This window comes from Micropterus dolomieu, linkage group LG09 (genome assembly GCF_021292245.1).
Source record: "Micropterus dolomieu isolate WLL.071019.BEF.003 ecotype Adirondacks linkage group LG09, ASM2129224v1, whole genome shotgun sequence".
Taxonomy (NCBI): domain Eukaryota; kingdom Metazoa; phylum Chordata; class Actinopteri; order Centrarchiformes; family Centrarchidae; genus Micropterus; species Micropterus dolomieu.
In genome coordinates, this window is record NC_060158.1 from 6,875,057 (window position 1) to 6,897,035 (window position 21,979).

At 41.8% G+C, this 21,979-nt stretch overlaps 1 protein-coding gene across 8 annotated transcripts in view; it reads right to left on the reverse strand.

Moving 5' to 3' along the window:
- macf1a (microtubule actin crosslinking factor 1a) overlaps positions 1–21,979 on the reverse strand; it is a 235,402-nt gene that overhangs the window by 16,289 nt on the left and 197,134 nt on the right. For 5 of the 8 annotated variants that reach the window (XM_046057982.1, XM_046057986.1, XM_046057983.1 and 2 more), the window contains 25 exons: positions 16,075–16,236; positions 15,719–15,889; positions 14,063–14,229; positions 13,077–13,236; positions 12,060–12,386; positions 11,518–11,602; positions 10,642–10,868; positions 9,458–9,664; positions 9,127–9,354; positions 8,686–8,904; positions 8,363–8,566; positions 7,344–7,352; positions 5,706–5,931; positions 4,637–4,863; positions 4,365–4,487; positions 4,137–4,238; positions 3,676–3,777; positions 3,263–3,436; positions 2,938–3,093; positions 2,424–2,621; positions 1,905–2,033; positions 1,207–1,389; positions 843–998; positions 512–718; positions 92–211 (listed from right to left, as the gene is read on the reverse strand). In XM_046057982.1, coding sequence (XP_045913938.1) covers positions 92–211; positions 512–718; positions 843–998; positions 1,207–1,389; positions 1,905–2,033; positions 2,424–2,621; positions 2,938–3,093; positions 3,263–3,436; positions 3,676–3,777; positions 4,137–4,238; positions 4,365–4,487; positions 4,637–4,863; positions 5,706–5,931; positions 7,344–7,352; positions 8,363–8,566; positions 8,686–8,904; positions 9,127–9,354; positions 9,458–9,664; positions 10,642–10,868; positions 11,518–11,602; positions 12,060–12,386; positions 13,077–13,236; positions 14,063–14,229; positions 15,719–15,889; positions 16,075–16,236 — 4,269 coding nt within the window. The remainder of the gene's footprint in view (positions 1–91; positions 212–511; positions 719–842; positions 999–1,206; positions 1,390–1,904; positions 2,034–2,423; positions 2,622–2,937; positions 3,094–3,262; positions 3,437–3,675; positions 3,778–4,136; positions 4,239–4,364; positions 4,488–4,636; positions 4,864–5,705; positions 5,932–7,343; positions 7,353–8,362; positions 8,567–8,685; positions 8,905–9,126; positions 9,355–9,457; positions 9,665–10,641; positions 10,869–11,517; positions 11,603–12,059; positions 12,387–13,076; positions 13,237–14,062; positions 14,230–15,718; positions 15,890–16,074; positions 16,237–21,979) is intronic. The other 3 variants (XM_046057989.1, XM_046057991.1, XM_046057990.1) reach the window with 1 other exon arrangement.

A 21,979-nucleotide genomic window follows, 5' to 3' on the forward strand; every position in this document is an offset into this window, starting at 1 on the left:
AAAGTAAGAGATGGGCACAACAAAAGACAAAATTTAAAATAATGACTTCATGCAATTTTAAATGTACTTGCATAAAAACGGCCTATGGTACCTTGTGTTTGGTCAGTTGTATTTTGATCTTGTCTGGCTCATTGGAGATCTCCAGCTCTGAGTCTAGTCTTTTCTCTGCTTCTTCTAGCCAGTCTGTCAGCTTCCTCCAGGCCTCATGGAACTGAAGAAAGAGAGTTTCAGTTTGATATTCAAATACATACATACTCAATAAGAGAAAATCGACTCAGCTCTTTCCTTAGAAATTAGATATTTAGTTTGTGAATTTATGATCTTTTACAGTATAAAAAGGTCTCTTAAATTTATTAAATTTAGCCGAGACCATCACCAAGAATGGCTTACGATGAGTTCAATTTGCAGAAGTAGTATAACTTGCTATTTTCAAAACACAACTACTATCAGCCCAAACGAACCTTATTTAATGTAAATCTTCCTTCTTCTCACACTTCTATCAGTTCAGTACCTGTTTGGCGCGTTTGCGGGCTTCATCGAGGTGTCGGCCGCGGTCCAGTGACCTCTGGACCAGCTTGTCCCATCGGGCCTGGACGCTGAGCAGCAGGTTTTTGATGAGAACAACATCCTGCTTCAGGCTGGCAAAGCGTAACTGAGAGCCGGCCTTCTCCAGAGCCAGGACCTGCTCTCTGTGGGTGTTCACCTCATTCACAAATACCTGGACAGACACAGACAAGCATGCAGAAGGAGTTAGGTAAGAAAACAATGGTTAAGGCCATAGAGACAACAAAGTAAGGTGTTAAATATCTGTGTAAATCATGTTTCTGGAGTATGTTCAGTACCTTGTGCTCATCAATCTGAAAGAGGACAGTGTCCAGCATAAGGCTTGGGGGTTGGGCCATGTTCAGGGTCTGTTCAGCCTGAGTCAGCCAGTTGATGGTGTCCTGCAGAGAGGTCTGGAAACCTGTTGCCAAGGAAACTGCCTCATCCAACTTTGCCTGGAAAGTTCAGAGTTTAATGTTAACAACAAACCAATAAATCATCATAAGATAACCAAAGGCTGACAACCAAGATTATAAATACAGAATGTATGAGGTATCTCAGCAACAGTGAAAACTGACAGTGAAGAGTGACAAAAACTACAAGGGTTTTATTGCATAGACAAAGAGAACAGAGTAGGACAGAGCAATAAAACATTCTCCTTACTCTGCGGTCGTCCATCTTGGTGTTGAGGCTGGCCCATTTGTTCTGTAGCATGGCCAGGTTCTGCTGTGTCTGGGTGGTGCCGGGTCCTGCTTCCTCTCCTCCACGAGCCAGCAGCATAGACTCTCCTTGATCCAGCAAGCGGTGGTACTGGTCTGCTCGCTGAGCCAGCTGGGCCTGAAGCTCCTGCACACAGAGAGGACATAAATGTGAAGTGACACTCGGGCTAAAAGCGGAGCGTTGTTGTGTCTCACTGGTTGGTTTACAACAATGGAAGCTATTAAAGATTCATAGTCACCATATACCAAGTTTGTCTCTGTGCAGAAGAGCATGTGAAAGTTAATATTCTGAACATGTACTCAGTACTTTCCAAATAAAATGATGTTGCAAAAATACCTGCTTTATACTTATGTATTAAAAAAAAAAAGCTGTGTTAGGCAGTAACGGGTTACTCAGTAATTAACTAGCTAAAGGAAAAATGGAGGACGAGGGAGAGAGGTGTTCTTTCGACAGCTTAAGTAGGCTATTGTCATTATTGTGTCAAAGTCTAAGATGCAAAGAGCATTGTGGTCCGTTGTAAACTTTGTATGACCAGCAAAAAATGAAACAGCCGTGCAGAGGAGTACGTTTAAATCTATAAATTCTACCATTATAGACTCTATGTATTGCAGATGATACTCTGTAATGTGATTCTTTGATACCGTGTGTTGCTGTAGCTGCTCCCTGGCTGTTTCAGGGAGGCCGCCTGTTGGCTTGGCGGCAGACAGCTGGCTCTCCGTCCTCCTCAGCCACTGGAGGAACTCTTCCAACTCGCCATGGAAACCTTCAGCCTACACAGAAACAGGTGAGGGAGGGGAAAAATAAGCATTAATTGGCTGCTACTAGAGCCAGTAATTTTCATAACTATATACCATAAGGTTTTGACAAAACAATCTCACCAGAAGGTCCATTGAGTAGCTGTTCTGGAGCTTTCAATTTTATCACGAGACTTTCCTCAGCAGATGGAGTTTGCAACTCCATGACAAACTCCATCTACTGCTAAATGAACTTTCTGGTAAGATTGTTTTGTTTCAATTCATAAGTTTTACATGCAAAAAATGTTTTCCTCCTGTTACACTGGGGACTAGGTTGTTGTTCATCAAAAGCATAAAGATCTAATGTAACCTGACAGAGCTTTCCTGAGGAGAAATCTCTTTTCAGTGAGAGTTTCTTCACAGTACCTGCTGCAGGGCGGCCTCCAGTAGCTTCTGCCGCTCCTTGGTCTTTAGCAGCAGACTCTCCCAGCTCTGGTTTAGCTGATCCAGCTGGTCCCTCAGGTGGCTGGCTTCGTCGCCAGGTGAGGACTCCAGCAGCTCAGTGCCGGCACCGTTTACATTCTCCACCGTGGCATGGTGGGATAGTACATCATTACGCAATACCTGAGAGAGAAAGGAGAGAAATTAATTACACTGACTTAGATTTGAATGTTGAGGTGTAATAAGTTGTTCATGCACAGCTTAACAGAAGGGTTTGGAGGTTAAAATAAAGTGAGAGGCCAACATTAATGGTGTGAGGACTTGGCCAGTGTCATAAGCACAAAGTATCATCGGCTAATAATGTGACAGCAAGTTCAATTAGAGTCAAACTCTTTTAAACAAACATCCTCTCTTCAAACAGGTTAATTTACGATGACCAAGAAGAATAAGACACAAGACAAGGTAACAGATGAGAAGTCTCAGTTTTTTAGAGACATACGTGGTGTTTAGCAAGCTCGATTTCAATAGCCTTGGGGTCAGAGCTGACTGGTCGCTGTGTGTCCAGAGTGGCGTGTGTGTGGCTCAGCCAGGCCTGCAGCTCGGACAGGGCATGCTGGAACTGACCCAGGGCCAACAGGGCAGCCTCCAGTTTGTGCTGTGGTGGAAGAAAGAGAGAAGCTTAAAAATAGGAACTTACATATTTGGACTGTAATGAAAGGCAGCTGTCAACATGCAATCCTCCAGAATGCCTACATCAGGGTAATTCCTACAGAATGATGTCTCCCTAAAACAGTTTTTGTTTCAGTGTTTCAGTATTTCATTACCTGTCTTTGGGTGATTTTATCCCCCAAGTTGTCCCAGAGGTGTCGGAGCTCGGTCAGCGGCTCCTGGATCATGTCCCTGTCTGTCTGGTCTGACACCTTCTTCAACAGCAGCTCCCCCTGGTGGCACAGCTTCTCCATGTCAATCTGCTGCTGGTAAACCTCCACCTTATACTGCTGCTCAGGGTAAAAGACGGGATGAGAGAAGAGTTTTGTTAGTTCTTGATACATATGTGACCCTAGCTTATCTAAGAATTTAAAAATTAAAAACATCAATTATAAGAATCTGCACCATTTTAATATCTAATTCATATGGAATCGTAATATTTTACATCAAAACCTGCGATGCAAACTTCTTACCACAGAGAATTATTATTGACCATAAGGCATTTAACTCAAATAATACTCTTGCCAACCTTGAGTTCTTCAATCTGCTGTTTGACAGTTCCCAGATCAGTTCCCACTGTCGACATGTCACACAGCTTGATCACTGCGTTGTCAAGGTAGTCAAACATAGACTGGAAATGATACAGAAAAAGTAGCTTTCAAGTTCACAGTTACTACGTTTTACCATGCACAATCCAAAAAATGTTTTGATTTTAAGTTGGTCCAAACACGGCACTATTATTTTTACAAAAAAACACCACACTCAAGAACACATGATTTGCTTCTGTTTCACTGAAGTAAAAGTGTTTTGTTATATTTCTGCAACATTACACATTAGTTTATCTAATTATACTTACTCTCTAAAAAAGAGAAAGTAGATTTAAAAGGTAATATTATAACAGTGTGAGCACATAAAGACAAAACTCCACGTACCCTTGATGAATAGGTTATGGCCCTGTTAACTATAATCATAGACGATCTCTGTACAAACCTGCAGTGCGTCCTGATACTGCACAGATGCTGTCATGGCCTCCTCCAGTCTCTCCATCCTCTCTCTCCATGTTCGGTTCAGGCCCTCCCAGGCAGCATTCATCTGGGAGAAAGGCAGGAATACAGAGGAATTATGTTAGTGGGTCAAGATTTGGCTAAGAGTACATATTTTTATCTTTTCAGAAGCAAGTGATGACCTTTTTACAAGAACATGGAATTAATTTCTCACCTCATCAATTGTTTTCTTGACTTCAGGTTTCTCAGTTTCTCCACAGGCAAAGATGAGGTCAGCTCCGAGGGTCCTGACAAACTCCAGCTCCTCCCTCAGACCATCCGTCTCTGCCTTGATAGCCTAGTGGAAGGATAGAGAGACTTCAGTTATTGAGTTGTTTAGAATAAAAAACAACAAACTCTGCATTTCTGCCTGAAATTAATTCATTTGCTCTTCTCTTTCTCTCCTTTGCCAACTGTTGATCACTCACTCCCCCACGCCCTCCGTACCTCAGCAGCCTCAATCTGTTGTTTGATGAGTGAGGGGTCAACACCGGGGTCCTCCAGGTCTTTCACAATATCTTGGGAGTCTCTGAGCGTGCTCAGTAGCGCCGCCACGTCCGCCCAGAACTTCCCGGCCAGGTCCAAGACGTCGTTCAGCTTTCCCTCCCTTTCCTCGGCTCGCTGCCGGATCTCATCCCACAGGGAGCGCAGGCGCAGAAGGCGGGAACGAACGGCTGGAGGAGAGAGGAGTCAGAGTTTAAACAGGCTGGTAGAGAAAAATTGGTGGGATCTCTCTGGGCGTACTGGGAAATACATACTGGTCTTTCTTAAGCAATGCAGTCTAATCTGAGAGTTCTGATCATTTCACCAATAGTAATAATGTTTTCATTGTTTGAATTTTGCCACCTAGTGTCCAGTCATGGTAAGTTAAGTCTTTCCTCAGTTTACTCCCACTATCAATGCACAGTGAGGCCTTTCATTTTCATGAAGCGTGGAGGACTGGAGGGTATCAAAGCACAAAGTCCTTCAGAGAGCAATATAACAAAGACCCATGTGTGCGTTTTGTCTCAGCATGTGGTGGCGTTGGAAGAAAGATGCAGAACTTCACTGTGGAATCTGTTCCACTTTGAGGGTCTGCCCACTTTGTGTCAGAAAAACAGTGACTTACTTTGGCTAGTTGATTGTTCAGTCAGTAAACTAGTTGGACTGGAGCCCAAAATAAAATGTAATATTTTTAACCCACATTACAGAAGCCTGTTATGTTTGGCTTTCTGTTCTGACCCACTCCAATTTATGATGCCTTTTTCTGACTAAAACAAACTCTGTTCTGTTTGATTGTGTAATGTTTTGTTCCATTTATAGCTAGTATGTTCCATTTTTAGTAAAAAAGCAACTATCATAGCCACACACTGAATGCCTACAACAAGAGTTAGAGCACTGTTTAGTTATTTAGCTGTTTAGTTGGTAGCCATTTTGTTGACCAAAAAATATTTATGTTTAACACATCTGCGTGCCTGTGTCATTTTTAATGTTATGTTCCTGTCATTCACTGTCAGACACATCTCAGCCACCTCACCCTGAGCAGCAGGATCGTCATGAGCAGCTCTTCCGATGAGCTCCTCTCCGCGGGCACAGAGGGCGGAGAAGCTCGGCAGCAGTTTGTCCAGCTCCAGCCCCTGGGCTCGGTGCTCCGCCAGCTGCTCCCTGATCTTCTCCACCTCCGCTGCCACCGAGGGAGGCTGCCGCAGCCGCTGTACCGCCCCCTCCAGGGTTTCCAACAGGGGGTCCATCTTGTCATGAAACTGGGAACGGAAGGAGAGTTGAAGGAAAGTTATGAGGAGGAGGATAAGGAGAGTGTGTTGAGTGGGCTGGGTTTGGGTTTTTGATAGCTGGGTGACATTTTGAAAGTGAGAAAATACTGAGATGTTATGTGGGTGGTCCACCATCTGTGGCACACTGCATTAACTTTTAGGCTTTTTTATTAAAAATGTCATATCAGATTTCAACAGGGGATGTAAAACAGCCTTACAGTTTTTCTACATTATTTAATATCTCAATATTGCACCTTCAGCATGTCATCCAGGTTGTGTAACTCAACAACTGACAAAGCTGACTTGATCTACCACACAAAGGGATCTGCTAATCCACAAAGTTCAGTCCACTCTAAAGGACTCAGACATTATAGAGAGCAAAGATGGTACAATTTCTATGAGTTGATGGGCTTCTTTTATGCATCAGAGGGGAATTAAATTGCTTGATCACTACATAACACAACAAATCTCATCAAGCTACAGGGGAAAGATTTTTGTGATACAAAAGGACAGCTATGACTGGTTTCAAGGACTTAAATCAACCCTAGTCTGAGACTAAAACAATCACTCCTGGAAAACATGTCTCAGTTTTAGACTAGGCTTAATTTAAGTTTACAAACCTACACAAAAGGGACATTTCCCAACAGATTTAATTCAGTTGTATTGTCACTCAGGGTTGGCAGACACATGGTTTAGACCATTTTGTAGATCATACAAAGCTTAAAAGGTAATTTCAGTATTTTTAATCCTGGGCCCTATTTTTTTACATATTTTGGACTCCCAGTGACACACTTTGTTTTTAACAAGAAAAAGGAAGATGCCGGTGGAAAAATGAGTCTGAGTTGGACAGGAGTTTGTTGTGTACATAGAGGAACTGCTAGCCAGACTTTATCTCCTAACGTTACTCCAACACAACAAACTCAAACAAAGGGTGTTACAGGGTGTCACCCCTGGGGATCCTTTCCATGATGTTAGACACCTGGAATAACAGTCTGAGCCTGTTGGTGGCAAGACGTGTTTTGTGGATGTAATTCTGACAATACACAAGGCATACATTGCAGCCAATGCAGCTGAAGCCATCTACTGCACGGATTTCAGAACTTCTTGTACACACCAAAATATATGAAAATAGGGCCCAATTTAAATATACTGAAATGATCCTATGAAATGGAGATTTAATTGGAAATCTCAAGCTGTGGTTTAATCAGATCACAGGAAATTCTAATCATGGTAATAATCCAGACAACCTTTACCACTTTGTCTGTTGAGATTAGTACTTGATTAGTTATTGAGTAGTACAAAATTAGTGCCTTAGTACTGATTCATTTCTGATTAGTCAACCAACTCATGTGGCGTATGCTCAGCCTGAGTGCCAGTTTGATGTTGTCAGTCAGTGGTCTTACCTCTACCAGCTGGGTGATTGCAGTGAGCAGTGACGATGTAGAAAATGATGGTGGGTGGGGGGGGGGCAACACACACAGCACATCCACAATGAACGAGGGATGGGATGGAGAAGGGAACGTGTTGCAAGGATGATATGATAAGGGAGATTTAGTTAAAGTTAAAGGATGAGGGCAGAAAGACAAGGAATGTTGGTGGTTTAGGGTGGAGTGAGGGATGAGGACAGTGTGAAAATGCAGGTGGAGGAATAGAGGGAGCGATATATGAAATGGTTTGAAGGGGGGCGGAGGGTGGAGAAACAATACAATGAGTTAAATCAGAGACATGCATACAGTAAAAACTGACAGGCATTTTTGGCAGTAGCAGCACTCAGTCTGCCACACAGGTGATTCAGTGATGTCTCATGAGATGAAGTGCAAAGAGAAAGTAAAATATCCGTGAAGTAAACTAGCACTAAAAAGAAAAAAAGGCACTTCACATTTTGCCTGAGCAATAATTTACTAAAAAGAAAGACTAAACACTGATAGATGTAAACTTTTAAAAAAGTCAAACATACAAAACAAGTAAAGAAATAAGTCAAGAAAACATCTAATCAAACTAAAACTTCAGCTTCCACTGAAATCATGACTTTGCACAATACATCCTTATTACCATTTAGTTAAGGGTAAATAGCAGACACAGACGCAAACACACACAAAGACCTCATGCTGCTTAGTAATCACATCAGTCTGTTTTGTCTGGGGCTGCAGACACTCTTTAACAAGCTATAAACAGACCTGGGCCAAACAGCATTTACAAATTGCAATTTATATAGGCTTTATTCTGCACTGAGCGGCAAATGGGTGTGCAGTTTAACAAATCAGGTCAATTACTACACAAAATGTGATTTAGTTTTACTGGATTGACTCTCTGGTACCCAAATAGACTAAATAATAAAATGTATTATACCCAGGTCTGCAGTTAAAACACAGTTTCCCAAATCGAGCATTAAACAGTTAATAAGTCGTCCTCTTTGATGTACCTGTGCAGACTGGGAAACTGCCTCGTCTAGGGTTGTTGCACGGCCTTTGACCCCCTCTTTGATGGCCAGGTACCTCCTTTCTGCGTCAGTGTAGCGCTGAGTCACTAATGCTCCCTCCTGGAGGCTGAGCTCAGCCAGCTGGGGACCAATCTTCAGCAGCTTGTCGATGTGGGGCTTGTGCTCTGCTATAGACTCCCTGAGGAGCTGGATGGGGAGTGAAAGGACAGAGAAATTAAGAACATGCAAAAAAAATATAAACATTTTTGTTGGTGACAGTAATAAGAGGGAAGCTGAAGCAGAAAAGATTTTATAGCCCGTCGTACCCTCATCTGATCCTGTTGCAGTCGGAGAGCGTCTGTGTCGATGGCTGGCGGTGGCAGCTGGGTGATGAGAGTTTCTGTCTCGCCCAACCATGGCTCCAGTTCCTCGTAGGTCTCCCAGAACCGAGCAACCAAAACCTGGGCCTGCTCCAGGGCTGAGAACCGCTCACTATGGCTCTGGCTCACTGCATCATAACGAGCACTGAGAGAATCTGTCTTCACCTGAATAAGAAGAAAGATGAAGGGATAAAGATTTTAGTGTTAGGATCCTATTGCTGCACTTTCCACAGATGACCTTGTCAGTTAAACATTGTGTCCCTCACTTTGCCTTCTCCTCACTCAAGCCATCCTTTACCGTTTACCAATGAACACAAACTTAAATTTTTCATGTTTCTCTTTCATGTCCTTCCTCTTAATTCTCCATCTTCCCAATCCGTCACTCACTATCAGTGCGTCCTTCTGGGAGTCACTGCAGGTTTCCAGGATGTCGTCTCTGGTGCTGAGGAGCTGATCCACAGTGTCTTTGTGTCGGATGATGTCGATGTTGAAGGCCCTCTGCACTTGCAGCTGGGCCACCGTCACGTCAGGCTCCAGGCTCAAGGGCCCCAGAGACGTCAGTTTACGCTCTGTCTCCCCGACCCAGGCCAGCTCTGCATCCACCGACTCCTCATACTGAAGAATTAAGTGTTTAACAGATTTAGGTTGAGTAAAATGCACAAATCTAATGGAAACATTAAAAAGATAATCAGCATTTAAGTGAAAATGCTTGCAATACCTGCTGTGACCTCTGGATGGCGGCTTGTACCAGCTGCACCCTCTGAGTGATGGTTTCATCAGCCTGGCGGTATCGCTGGTTGGCATCAGCGACCAGGCGGTCCAGACCTTCGCGGGCTCGCCATGGCACCAGATCCAGCAGGGCGCTGCCCACCTCGTTCATTGTATCTAACACCAGACGCTTCTCTGCAGACACTTTCTTCAGCTCCTGCAAAAGAGAAAATGAAGGATTAGTTTTACAGAGCAAAAGCTGCAAATTACTAACACAACTTACATTAAATATAGACTTTTAAAATACAACCGTATCTACAAATGTAAAGATGAAGTTAACTAAAAGTACATTCAGCGCATCACACAGTTTTGTACCACATGTTTGGTAAACTGACAGCACACCAGATGGTATAAGCTAAAAATTTTATTTTAGAGTGAAAATGTGAAAAGTGAAATGGATGGCAGAAACCAATTAAATGGCAATATTTTTAAATAGCATTTACAAACTCAGAAATCAGTGTTACTATGGCAACTCAACTGTGGGTGGGTTGATATTGGAACGGCTAAAAATGTCATTACAGACAGGAGCTGTCATCATATTACTTGTTCTTTTAAAACAGTATGTACCATTTTTAAATGTGAGTGGAGTTTTATCAACTAAACACTGAGGTTGTACACTGTCACGCAAGTTCCTCATCAATCATTAAGTAAAGCAGGAGTCACTTATTTCAAATAGCTGAAACAAAACTAAATATATAATGCAGAATAAGAACAGCATCATCTTGGTTGAAACCAACTTCTTTATAACACAAAACTGTGTGTAAAAGAGAATGGATGCAGTGGATAGATGTCAATTGTTATGCTGTCATTTTAAACAAAGTGACTCAGACTGAGTTAATAATTTCACAGGAAGCAATGAGTGTTTTGTGAAATAGTGAAACATATACATCATCACATCTAAATACTGTAATTGAACTGCCTGTGGAAACCTGAATGTTTAAATGTTGGTTACTGCTGGATCCGTTTCAGTGATCCTTAAGTTTCTGTGTCCTTTATTTAAAAAAAATAAAATGCTGAATGATATTAATAAATAGGTATTGATCTGTACGTCTAATTTTGTTAGTTCAAGGGTTGCATCCAAACACTGAAGGGACACAGCAATAATTGCAACCATCTCTCTCATTCTCCACCCACCTTCTGTCTCTCCTGGTAGGCGGGTGTTGCATCAGGTTCCACATTGTTGAGCTCTGCCTCCATGCCGTCAAGCCATTGGTTGAGATCCTCGTGGGCGCTTGCGAATCGTGTGGCCAGCTGCAGGGCCTGCTCCAGGGTGCGGAGGGCCTTGCTGCTGCCGGCCGTCATCTCAGCATAGCGAGACTTGATGCCGTCCAGCTTCTCCTGGATCAGGAGAACTTCCTCACCTGCAGGAGGATACGCAGGTCAGGTCATGGACTGATGCTTTTATAAATCTTATCAGTGTGATCAGTCAGGATCCAACAGTGAATCGTGTGTTGAATGTATAGAAAAAGACCTATTTCTTAAATTTCTCATTTTAATATGTTTACTGTGAGACATATTGATACAACACTAAAATTCCTTGTACTGTAGGTGCACACGTACTGTCCAGTCTTAATTCTTATATTATCTCATAAAATTCACCATTACAAACATGTTCTGTAAAATCTAACGGTACCCTCGGGCTGACAGTTCTGCATACCTCTCGTGACCACAACATTTGTCTAGCCATCTAAATATGAGAGTACATACACTAGGTATTCATGGGGTAGACCAACAATCACCTCACTAATAGTAATAGCAGTCAGCATGTCTAATATCATGAGAAGAAAGACGCAAACCAGATGTTACAGTTTGGTTCACCACGAAAAAATGTGTGGTTTGGATGTGAATCTACAACAACTACTGGAAAACATTGTTTTAGCTTCTTTTTAGTGTATTTCTCTCACTAAGCTTTATAACATACAGAATAATGACCGCTTTATTAATTTTAGTTGCTTTATTGTCAAAATATATAAAAGATGATGAAGAAGATGAGTAGGAATTTGAGACTACCTGTGGTCTGTTTGAGTAAGGCTTGTCCATTCTTGATGGCCTGGTCCACTGTCTTCTTCCTGCTCAGAATCTCTTCGTTTAGAGACTGAGGGGAATAATGAGAGTGAAAGTTAACCTCTAGCAGATAAAAGATTTTTCTTTTGGCTCCAAGAGTAAAAGTACAGTGTGTTTCCTTTATTTAACTTCCAAAAAAGTAAAACTACACCAGTGTGTTTGTGCTTTTTATCTGTTTTTTATACTAGCCATGCCAGAGTTAACAAAACAGGGATACTGAAGGAAATTATTATGTAAATTCTCTCATGATCCTTTCTGATCAAGTTGCACAATGTGTGATTACCTATATATCATTATACAGACACAATTCTGTAATGGATATTTAATTGATGTACCTACATATATATAAAAGAGCATTTACTTCATAAAATATTATTACAATTATACATGTATACTGCAGTCATTTCCCTGATACGTGTACGATCTACTGTTCTAATATTTTGGAGGGAATACCAAAGTTCGCTTTCAGTGTGTTCATGAAGTCGTACCAGAGTGTGTTTGTGGTGCTTGGCCAGCAGCTGAGGCTGGTAGCTTTGGACGGAGACCTGAGTTAGCCTCTGAGCCACCTCTGCCAGCCAGTTCAGCACCTCTACCTCCTCCTCCCCAAACAGCTGAGCGTTAGCCAGCGCCTGCTCCAGCAGGCCCGCCCGCCTCGTGCACCAGTCAGCAAGTTCTGAGTGACCTGACCTCACCGCCCCCACTCGCTCGCTTAACCAATCACGATCAGCCGTGCAGCTGAGTGGGGTCAGTGATTGGCTGAGGGACTCGAGGCGGTCAACCTCGGCTTCACGTGAGGACACGTCCACTTGAATTGCCTGGGAGATGTGTGTGTGCGTGTGTGTGTTTGATGGGGAGGCGAAGGGAAGTGAGAAAAGAACAGAAACAACAAAAAAACAGATGGATAAATAAAACATGAGCATGCAAATGACAAATCATAGATTAACAAAAATGTACTGAGACAAATCATAAACATCAATGAGTGAATTCATGAGAAGAACAACTTAAAAAGAACTGACACAACTGACATGAAAACAACAAACTCTACTTTGCATGAATAAAACAAGAAATGGACTTGAAAGAGGGAACGCTTGGTCTGTAACTGATATTGTGCCTCGTGCTTTCTCTTCCTTTGAGGTATATTGAGATTAAGCGTAGAGGCGTTTTATCAAGACTGGTGTTTGCTACTATGATTTATTCTCTATGTTACTTCAAACAGGTACTACAAAACTGGAATACCAACAATATGTAGGTAAGTAAGCAAGCATTTACTTGTCTGCAACAACTATAAATCTATTGCATGAACAATCCTACCCCTCAATCTACCTTTTCCTATGGTGACTAATGATGATTGACTGAGATGATTTTTATGTGCATTTGAACCGTTTTTTTTGTTATTTAGATGACACTATCGGGAGGCAGGGATTCAGTCTCCTGATCATTAACACACATAATTATTGACATTATCATGAGTGGAGGGTCTCTGTAACAACAGGGCCAAACAGTACCTTGTGCTTTATGATCTGCTGGCTGATCTTCGCCGTCTGGGTTCCCATGGGCTCGGCGGAGCTCAGGCGTCTCTCGGTGGCACTTAGCCATTCTCCCAGCGGCTCCAGGGCTTCGTGGAACTGAAGAGCCAAAACCTGCAGCTCCTCCAACTGTCTCTGCCTGAGGGACGGGAGTTACAAGGATACCAAGAGATCAGGAGGAGGAGGAGAGCTTTTATTGGTCTTTTATTGTTTTCACTGATTTTCTTTGTGTTGGTATGCTTTTTCGCTCAACTTATACCTGATCATACAGCTGTCGCCTTTTTTCATGTTCATGAAATTTTTATGATATATTATTACATTTAGAAAAATTTCATCAACAAATAACATTATAATTGAAGTGTGTTTGTGTATTTGAGACACAGAGAGAGGGAGGTATTGCAAAGTGGTGAGAAAACGTGTGCATCTCACATCACAATGTGTGTGTGTGTAAAAAAGTACTTTCCCTAGTGAACAGAAGAGCCGCTGAATTTACTTTTAGACCACAGAAACCAATAGTAATGATACTATTCTTTCTTTAAGTACAGTGGTGCTCACCAGAGCCACACACAGATGAAACGAGAAAACAGGAAATAACCACAAGATAATTTGCTGTTGAGGAACACCACCAATTACTTTCCCAAACCACATATTTACAGCAAGACATGTTTGTAACTTTTGTGTTGCCTTTTCAAAGTAGAAAATGAACAAAACTGATCATTGTGTCAAGTGTCAACAATCATTGAGTGATACAGTGCTCAAACCAACAAACCATAAGAGAGCAACATGATACCTTAGTACTGATTACTACTGTACTGGGAAATTCCCTTTTCTTTTCTCACTCCACGGTGAAGTCAAGATCCAGTCACAGACCATCAGCAGGGCGGATGGTTGGTTGACACACAAGTGTTCATACCCACGTCCCCCCCACACAGAGGCCGCCCCCATTTGCTGTATAGGAGACTTACCTGGCACTGGCCTTGTCCAGTAGGTCAGTCCATCTCTCTGCCAGACTCTGGAGCTGGGTCTGAATCTTCTCTCGGTCCTGAGTGTCTGCTGTGGCGGCGATCCTCTCCCCCTCAGCGCGGATCATCTCCACCGTTGGCCGGCGGTCGTCTAACAACCTCTGGAGCAGCTGGACAAAGAGAAACAAAGAGAGGGAACTCTTAACAGCAGGGGGTCAGGCCAGTTTTTTCAGGTACCGATGCTGTAGAAACACAGGCCTATGTGTCTTCAATTTGGGATTCATATGAGCCTTGTATTAACATTGTTATCTACAGATGATATCTTTAAAATCATGTAAAAGTTTTAGTTATGCACGTGAAAACTTCAGCTTTGTCAGGGGGGCAAATATTTTAGCTAGATTTAGTCACGTGCCCATTTGCCTACCCCTGCTTTACAGTATTTCTGTCTGCCATATTACTAACAGAACCACAACCTGCAAGTTAAATCAATCTTGCAAAAAAAATTAACAATATAACCTATAACCATTATAGTAGTTAAGGTAGGATTATTGCAGAGCTGATGTATTTAGATGTCATTCTGTACTGTACTCACTGCTTAGTTAAATCTGACATGTCAAAATGTTCCATAGTAAATCCAAACTTAATGTTTGCAAAAGGAGGTGGTGTTTAAACTTCTGAATAATACAAATCAGACAATGTGTTTGAGGCATGAATCATCAAAAAAACAGAATATTACATGTTTTTCAATTTTACCAAAATCTACACTTAAGTTTTAGAAACAACCAACCTTCTCTTTTGTTTGGAGGAATGCCTTCTTCAAAGCCTCAACAATTATTAACTCTTTCAAACTTTGTGTCATTAAAGGAGGTTGTCTTTGTTTTTTTTTTACATATTAATTATTAAACATTTAATAAGGGTAGGCGCTGCTTTTTGAAAAGGTAAATACAGAACAAGTTTTTATTCCCTTTACGGGGAACCCAAATGTTTTAAGGTCAACAAACAACACACATGAATGTACTTCCTTCCTGCTCAGATAGTAGCCTCTCTGTGTGCTTTGAACTAACAGCTCGGTCCAGCCCCTGGAATGCACTTCTCTACAGTTTACTCTCTCTTTCTTAGCCAAACAGTGACACCACTCTTCGTCACGGATGTAAACACATGTGACTGATCCCTGGCCGAGCCTGCAGCACTCCTATGTGCACAAACACAGGAAGTGTATGTGGAATAAACAGGGAAATGTGTGTGTGTTTGTGTGTGTCTCTGAAAACAATACAAATCCACCATGCATGTGTGTGCGTCTGTTTTTATGCCAGTCTGACTGGCAGACGGTCAACTGGGGCCGCTTGGATGCCAGGCAGACGGATAATTGACTGTGAGTTTGTGTGTGTGCTGGTTTTTGGAATATCTATTAATTGTGGTTGAAGGACACTGAGGACCTCTGAATATCAACAATGACTCAATTTAACCAGAGAAGAATTGTTTTTCACAATATTTTAAAAATAAATAATCGAGAAAAAATTTAAACTCAAATCCACTTTGATTTACAGACAGATGCTGGCAGGATACTTGAAAGTAAGAAGATGTGGCTTGTGCTTGCTTTGCTTTTGTTATTACATGTGAAAGAGGATCTTATTTTGTGCCTCTTCATCCTTCTCGTACCTTTTGTTCTTGGATCTGGGCCTTGACCACACGGTACTCTGCAGATGGAGGTTTCTGATTGGCCACCAGCTCCTCTGTGTCGCTCAGCCAGCTTAGCAAAGGCTCCAGAGCATCCTGGAATTTCCCACAATGCAACAGGGCCTCCTGTAGCTGGGCGATCCGCTCTGCCACCTGAGGACCATATAAGTCCATATAAGTTTAAAAATCCCCACATGTCAAACCGTCATACATGAACATGAACACACACACACACAGCTCCACCTGCTCCAGATAATAGTTTGAAACTGAAACAAAGCTTTTGTCCTTTTGTGTTTTATATATCACTGGACCTCCTGGTTTCAAACACAGAGTCGTACCCGCTTGTTGAATGAGTTCCATCGGAGGTTGGTGGTTTCCAGGTCGTGCTCCAGTGCCTGGGTGTCGGTGTGTTTGGCAGCGCTCTGGATCAGACCCTGACCCACTGCGTTGACGTGCTGCAGCTTTGGTTGAATGCTGTCCACCTGCTCTCTCTCCACGGCCTGGAAGAGGACATGAGAAATATGTCTTTATTAATTGATTTATTCATAAATGAATGCATGAAAGAAATAAAGGCATGAAAACCTGTCAACGAGAAAAGAAGGCTTTAGTTTAAACAGTTTATTTGAAAGCTGAAGTAGTCAAGTCAGTAGTCAAAAATACACTGCGCATTCAATCTGCATGACAAATGGAAGTGAACTATATTACGTATATATAGAAGCGACTGGATATTATGAGATGAAAGAGACAGAGGGATGTGCAGTGAAAAGAGACGAGTGGCAGACAGGAAGGGAACAGGAGAAATGAGGGTGGAGGGAGGGGAAAAAAGGAGGAGGGGGATTACAGGGATTAGAGGGTTAGACGAGTAAGGGGCTGGTTGGAAAAGGCTGAGTCGACAACACACACCCACACACACACAGTAAAGTACACTAGGGTGCTTGCATGGGTGCACACAACCTTCACTTAATCATGCACAACCAGACACACAGGCCTACACTAACACGCTCATTTATAGCAAACACACACACACACACAACTTTGCCTGTCTAGCCACATTACTCTCACACACACACGTCACAGTACAGGGCTGGAGCCATCTTGTGATGACAATAGAGGCAGCCACCCGACACTAAAGACAACCAGACTTGACTTCCCTGGCCGAAAAAGACTGAGCAACAGCCAATACAAGTAAATCTGTGCCACTACTGTATCCAAACACATACATGGAGCAGCAATAGTCAAAGTTTGGTCCAGGGACCCATTTGGGTCATTGGGAAGATTGTAGGGGTCCCAAGTAATTCAAGTCATTAGTTTTAATTGTATTTTACTCAAAAGTCTATTAAAAGACAAAGGATTAATCTACAGCCATTTTAACACTAACTGAATTGTTCATGTCCTTTATCATGCAAAAATATCACATATCTACTGGTTATAGCTTAGCAGCTTTTCTCTAATTTTTACCTCTACAAATTGAATATATGCGTTTTGAAATGGGGGTTAGACAAAAAAAGTTTACTTTTCACAAATTTTCACTTCATCAAATCAAGGGTCTAAGCTGCTATGCTGTGATTTGTGATATTGGGCTATATAAATAAAACTGACTTGACATAACAAGGCTCACGGGAATTGTGATGGGCATTTTTGACTAATTTCTGTCATCAATTCAGGAATGAATCAATAATGAAAATAATAAGCTACTGCCCTAAAACTATGAATTTAAAGGCCCCACTATGCCCCATTACAAAACTATCTGACATCTCAGTGACTTCATAACCTCGATTTTTCATTTCATAATTTGGAGCACATCCCTGACCTATAAAATGTTGTTCATGTCTGGTGTGCTAATGCCGTTTTTCAGAAGGGGGTAAACAGTCAGGTTTGCCCTACAGTTAGTCTTACTGTGGAGAAAAACAACCCAAAACCAACTGGTAATGCAATGAATGTGAGAAAAAAAATATTCTGCAAAATTCCTGTAAACCAAACTGCTATATCCAACAATTTGCCAAATCCACAAAACATTCACAACATCACAGTATTCCACCAATTCCCTGACAATACTGTAAACCAAAATCCCGGCAAAAGGCAGTCATTTTGAGGGGGGGCCCTGAATTGGTCCACAGAGTGAGAATTAAGGCTGGTGGTTTACAATGCTGTGGTAGCCAAACCCCAACGGCCACACAAAGAGACAGGGAGACACACAAATAACCAGATTTTGGTAAATCCAGTGCCTGGGGGAAAAAGCTGGTGTGACAATAGTGAAGGGGGTGCAGTTAAAGTGAGGGAGAGGGAAAATGTAGGTTTGGGTTTCAGTGAAATACCACTATGGTCTGGAAGAAGATGGCAACAGTCGTGGGTGTCCAATAGTCAAATAATAACAAACCACTGCAAACTACTGCACCTACTACAACTGAAATAAAAACATCTGAACAAGAAATTGTTCTTCCCCCATTTCAATCATAAAAATCTAAATGAGTTTTTATTTATTTTTATATATATAATTAAAATATGACAGGAAAAAAGGTGAAGAAAAGAAGACTTTCTACTACATTGATTCTTGGATGACTTCTAATGAACAAGGCAAGATAAAGCCAACAAATTAAGCCTAAATAAAAGGTTTTTATTTTTTTCAAATCTGTGAGCCTTTCATTCATCACAATTCACAACATATTCACCTGCATTTAAAAGCTTCCAAAGCCTTACAGTTGGATTTATGACGTGTTGAGGATGTTTACAGCCCTGCAGACATACAGTAATACTGAGTTGGTCTCTAGGTCGGCTGGAAATGGTTGAGCTGGAACGTGTTTCTGAGTCTCTGCAGTTGGTCATAATCAACAGGTTTACAGGTTGCTGCTCATCTGGTTTAAATATGGCATCAAACTACGGGTTCTCTGTGCCAAAGTTTTGAGTGTGTCGTTCCGAATCTGTGCACGTGTGTGTGTGGTGTGCACAAGTGTGATTCACACTTGTGAATTCACTGCGTAATGTGTGTGAAAATAAATGACTAAATGTTCTACAGGTATGAATCTCTGTGCATGATTAAATATGAATGAGAAATTTTGTGTGTATGTGCGTGTATGTGCACTTTGGACGCAGCTGTGTTGTGGTGATGGGCGTCATAGCTGCTTGGAACAGGAAGTCTGTCGGCCAGAACAACAATGACTGTATCCATGACCCGCTCCACCCTTTGCCTTATCCTGGTGTGTGTGTGTGTGTGTGTGTGTTAAAGATAGAGGGGAACAGAAAAGGAAAAAACAGGGAAAGTACACCCATTCATCATCTAAACATACACTGGGGTGATTATAAAGGTGTTATAAGTTCTGAGTGCTTACATTTCTGTCCGCTCTACCTCCACCTCTTTTTCTTCTGTCGCTCTCTTTGTGTTTTCTCTTTCTGAATCTATTTCAGCGGCCCTCTCTGCTCTCGCTCTCCCTCACCATCTCAGAGCGCTCGACTCCACTAAATGAGCTCTGGAAAATGTCCCACATACTTGTCATTCTTCCCTACCTCAGCTGGCACGCAGCAACACACGCACACCCTCGAAACTGAGCTAACTGAACTTTGTCATCCTTCTCCCTCCTCCTACTCCTCTTCCTCCCATCATGTCATCACTCATCTCTCTACCTCTTCTCTTCTCCTTCATTCCCCCAACCACAACGGCCTCCCTCCTTTCCCCCCATTCTTCCCTTCGTATGACTCTGTCCCTCCATCTTGACCGCACTCGCTTTCTCACTTCAGCCACAGTTCAGTGTGGACAGGCGATAAAAACACAGAGAAGGAAGTAGATCTGACTAAAGCTGGAGGATGGACGTGAGAGATGATACTGTCTCATTAAAAAGTCTGTTTGAGAGGCTGTTGAAATGTCACGGAAGATTTAAGAAATGGCAAGCAATTTTCAAGAACTCAGATTTTTGTCGATGTTGTTTTAGTGAATTTTGTCTAAATCAGGGGATACAAGTTTGAATTTGGCTGTTGCTAAATCTTGCTTTTTAGTCTAACAAGTCACTAGCTTGACAATTTCATAAAAACATTTAGAGAACAGCATTCAAAAACATGGGTGAGTTGAGTGATGAAACATCTAAGACAGTGTAGCTTGTAGGCAGAAATGTCTGCTTAAGGCGGAGATATAGAAAAGAGGAAAAACATCCAACCCATTTCCGTACTGTATACGTTGTGTTAACCTGACTTTGTCACATTTGTATCCTCCATCCTCGCGCTACATTCACAAAGTCAGACACGATTTGATAAATTATATTGTATGTTGTGCTCGTATTGCGTACAATTAAGACTTAATAGCCTCGCTTCAGGTAAGACTCATCTTTGTAAAGTGAGAAAATGACTAAATAAAGTTGTTAACCCTGCCTGTCAGCTCGCTCTGCTCCTTTTAACTGTATTTACCATAAAGGCTAGCTTGATCATGTCCTCAGAAACGAGTGACAGTGGACAGACTAAACGCTGTTCAATCCTTTAGTGAACGTTACTGTAATTACCTCAAAAGCAAAGTAGTTGTCTCGCGCAGCGGGGATCATTGGCGGAAACACAACGTTAGAAGTCTTTAATGTTAACATATTGTCGGTTCATTTTAAAACTTTGACGGAACAAATTAGACTGTAGTGGGCCGCCATAGTCTCGTTAATTGATGGGAAACATCTAGAGTTGCAACAAATAATTGATTAGTTGATTGACAGAAATCAATTGGCAAGTATTTTGATAATCGATTTGTCGCTTGAGTAATTTTTTCAAGCTAGAATTCTAAACATTTGCTGATTGTAAAGTGATTATGTTTGGGTTTGGTCAAATAAAATAAGAATTTTCTACATTATCTTGGGCTTTGGAAAATTATAGCGGGCACCTTTCACTATTTTCTGACATTTTACAGACAAAACGTTTAAATCAAAAAAATATTCTGCAGATTAGTTGCAGCCCTACTTTAAAGCCTCTGAACCATTTTGGTAAATGAGTTTGAAAGGAGTTTAACAGTCAAAATACTCATCTAACTGGCATTTATAATCAGGATAGTATGGTTGGTATCTCAAATATTCTCTTGAGAATGAAACAATGGTGAAAACCTCTAACTTAACCTCACTTTGGGAATCTGTGTTACATTAGTGTGCTCTTTTACATCCATGAACTGACTGTGTGAGAGTACGTGAACATATGTTCGGAGGCTCTCCATTTAGCTGTCATCTGTCAAGCTAATACTGCTCAGCAGAGTTATTAGCCGTATTGATGGCGTCTATCCAAAACATCACTCAAGGACAATCAATTTCTTAATAGGGACAGATGAGGAACATGTAGCTCCAAACGTAAACGCAGAGAATTACTAATGACAACATCCAGAAACATGGCAGCTTCCCATTAACTGCCTCTGTCACTGCTGCAAAAATTAAGAAATAATAGAATATGCTTCGGAAATCGTGAGCAGGCAGGATGTTGCCCAGCTATACAAACTACTTAACTCGTTATCAAGGCTTTATAGTTATTCCCTGAACTGTGTCCTTGGCTCTAAAGCTACAGTTGGACCGAAGAGACAATGAAATAAAACTGGTATGCGATTAAAAACAGACAAGCAGAAGAAAGACAGGAACAATGACCTTCTATTGAAAGTGAATGGGAATTTCTTTATATGAGTGATAAATAGAAAACCATAAGGAAAAAGAGACCAGCCTTAATATTCTGTACCAATCGGAAAAGTCTTTCTCCTGAAAGCATTATGGCAGCCAGTATGCTTGTCATCCTGCCTCTGCCCCCATCTCTCACTCTCTTCCTGCCTTTCAACCCTCATCCTTCCTCACTCCTTCCTTTCTCTTTTAACGGAACCAGGAATGAGGGGCGGAAGGAAACGGTAGAAATCTGTTTCCAAAACTAAGCTTGATGCGAGGAAACAGTTCTGCCAGAAAAGCTTTGCTTTGAGCCACGGACTGACCAATCTAAGATACAGGGATAAAGGGGTTAATGGGTTAATAAATCCCATTTGAATCCTGTGTCCTTATTTAAACATCAACAAACAGATACAAATCTCATGCAAATGTTGCCTGCATTCAAAGCATATTGGCTCAAACCTTACTATCCTCTTTTCCTTCCCCTTTTTCTTCCCACCAGCAATTTTTTGCACTTTTAGGGATGGAATTTTTTGTGAACGCACTCATGCTATCACTGTATTGCCAACAACCTCCCACTGAGATAGACAAATAGAGAGTGATATATGATTTCCATTTTGTGGGGAGAGGGGAGGGGGGGGGGGGGGGG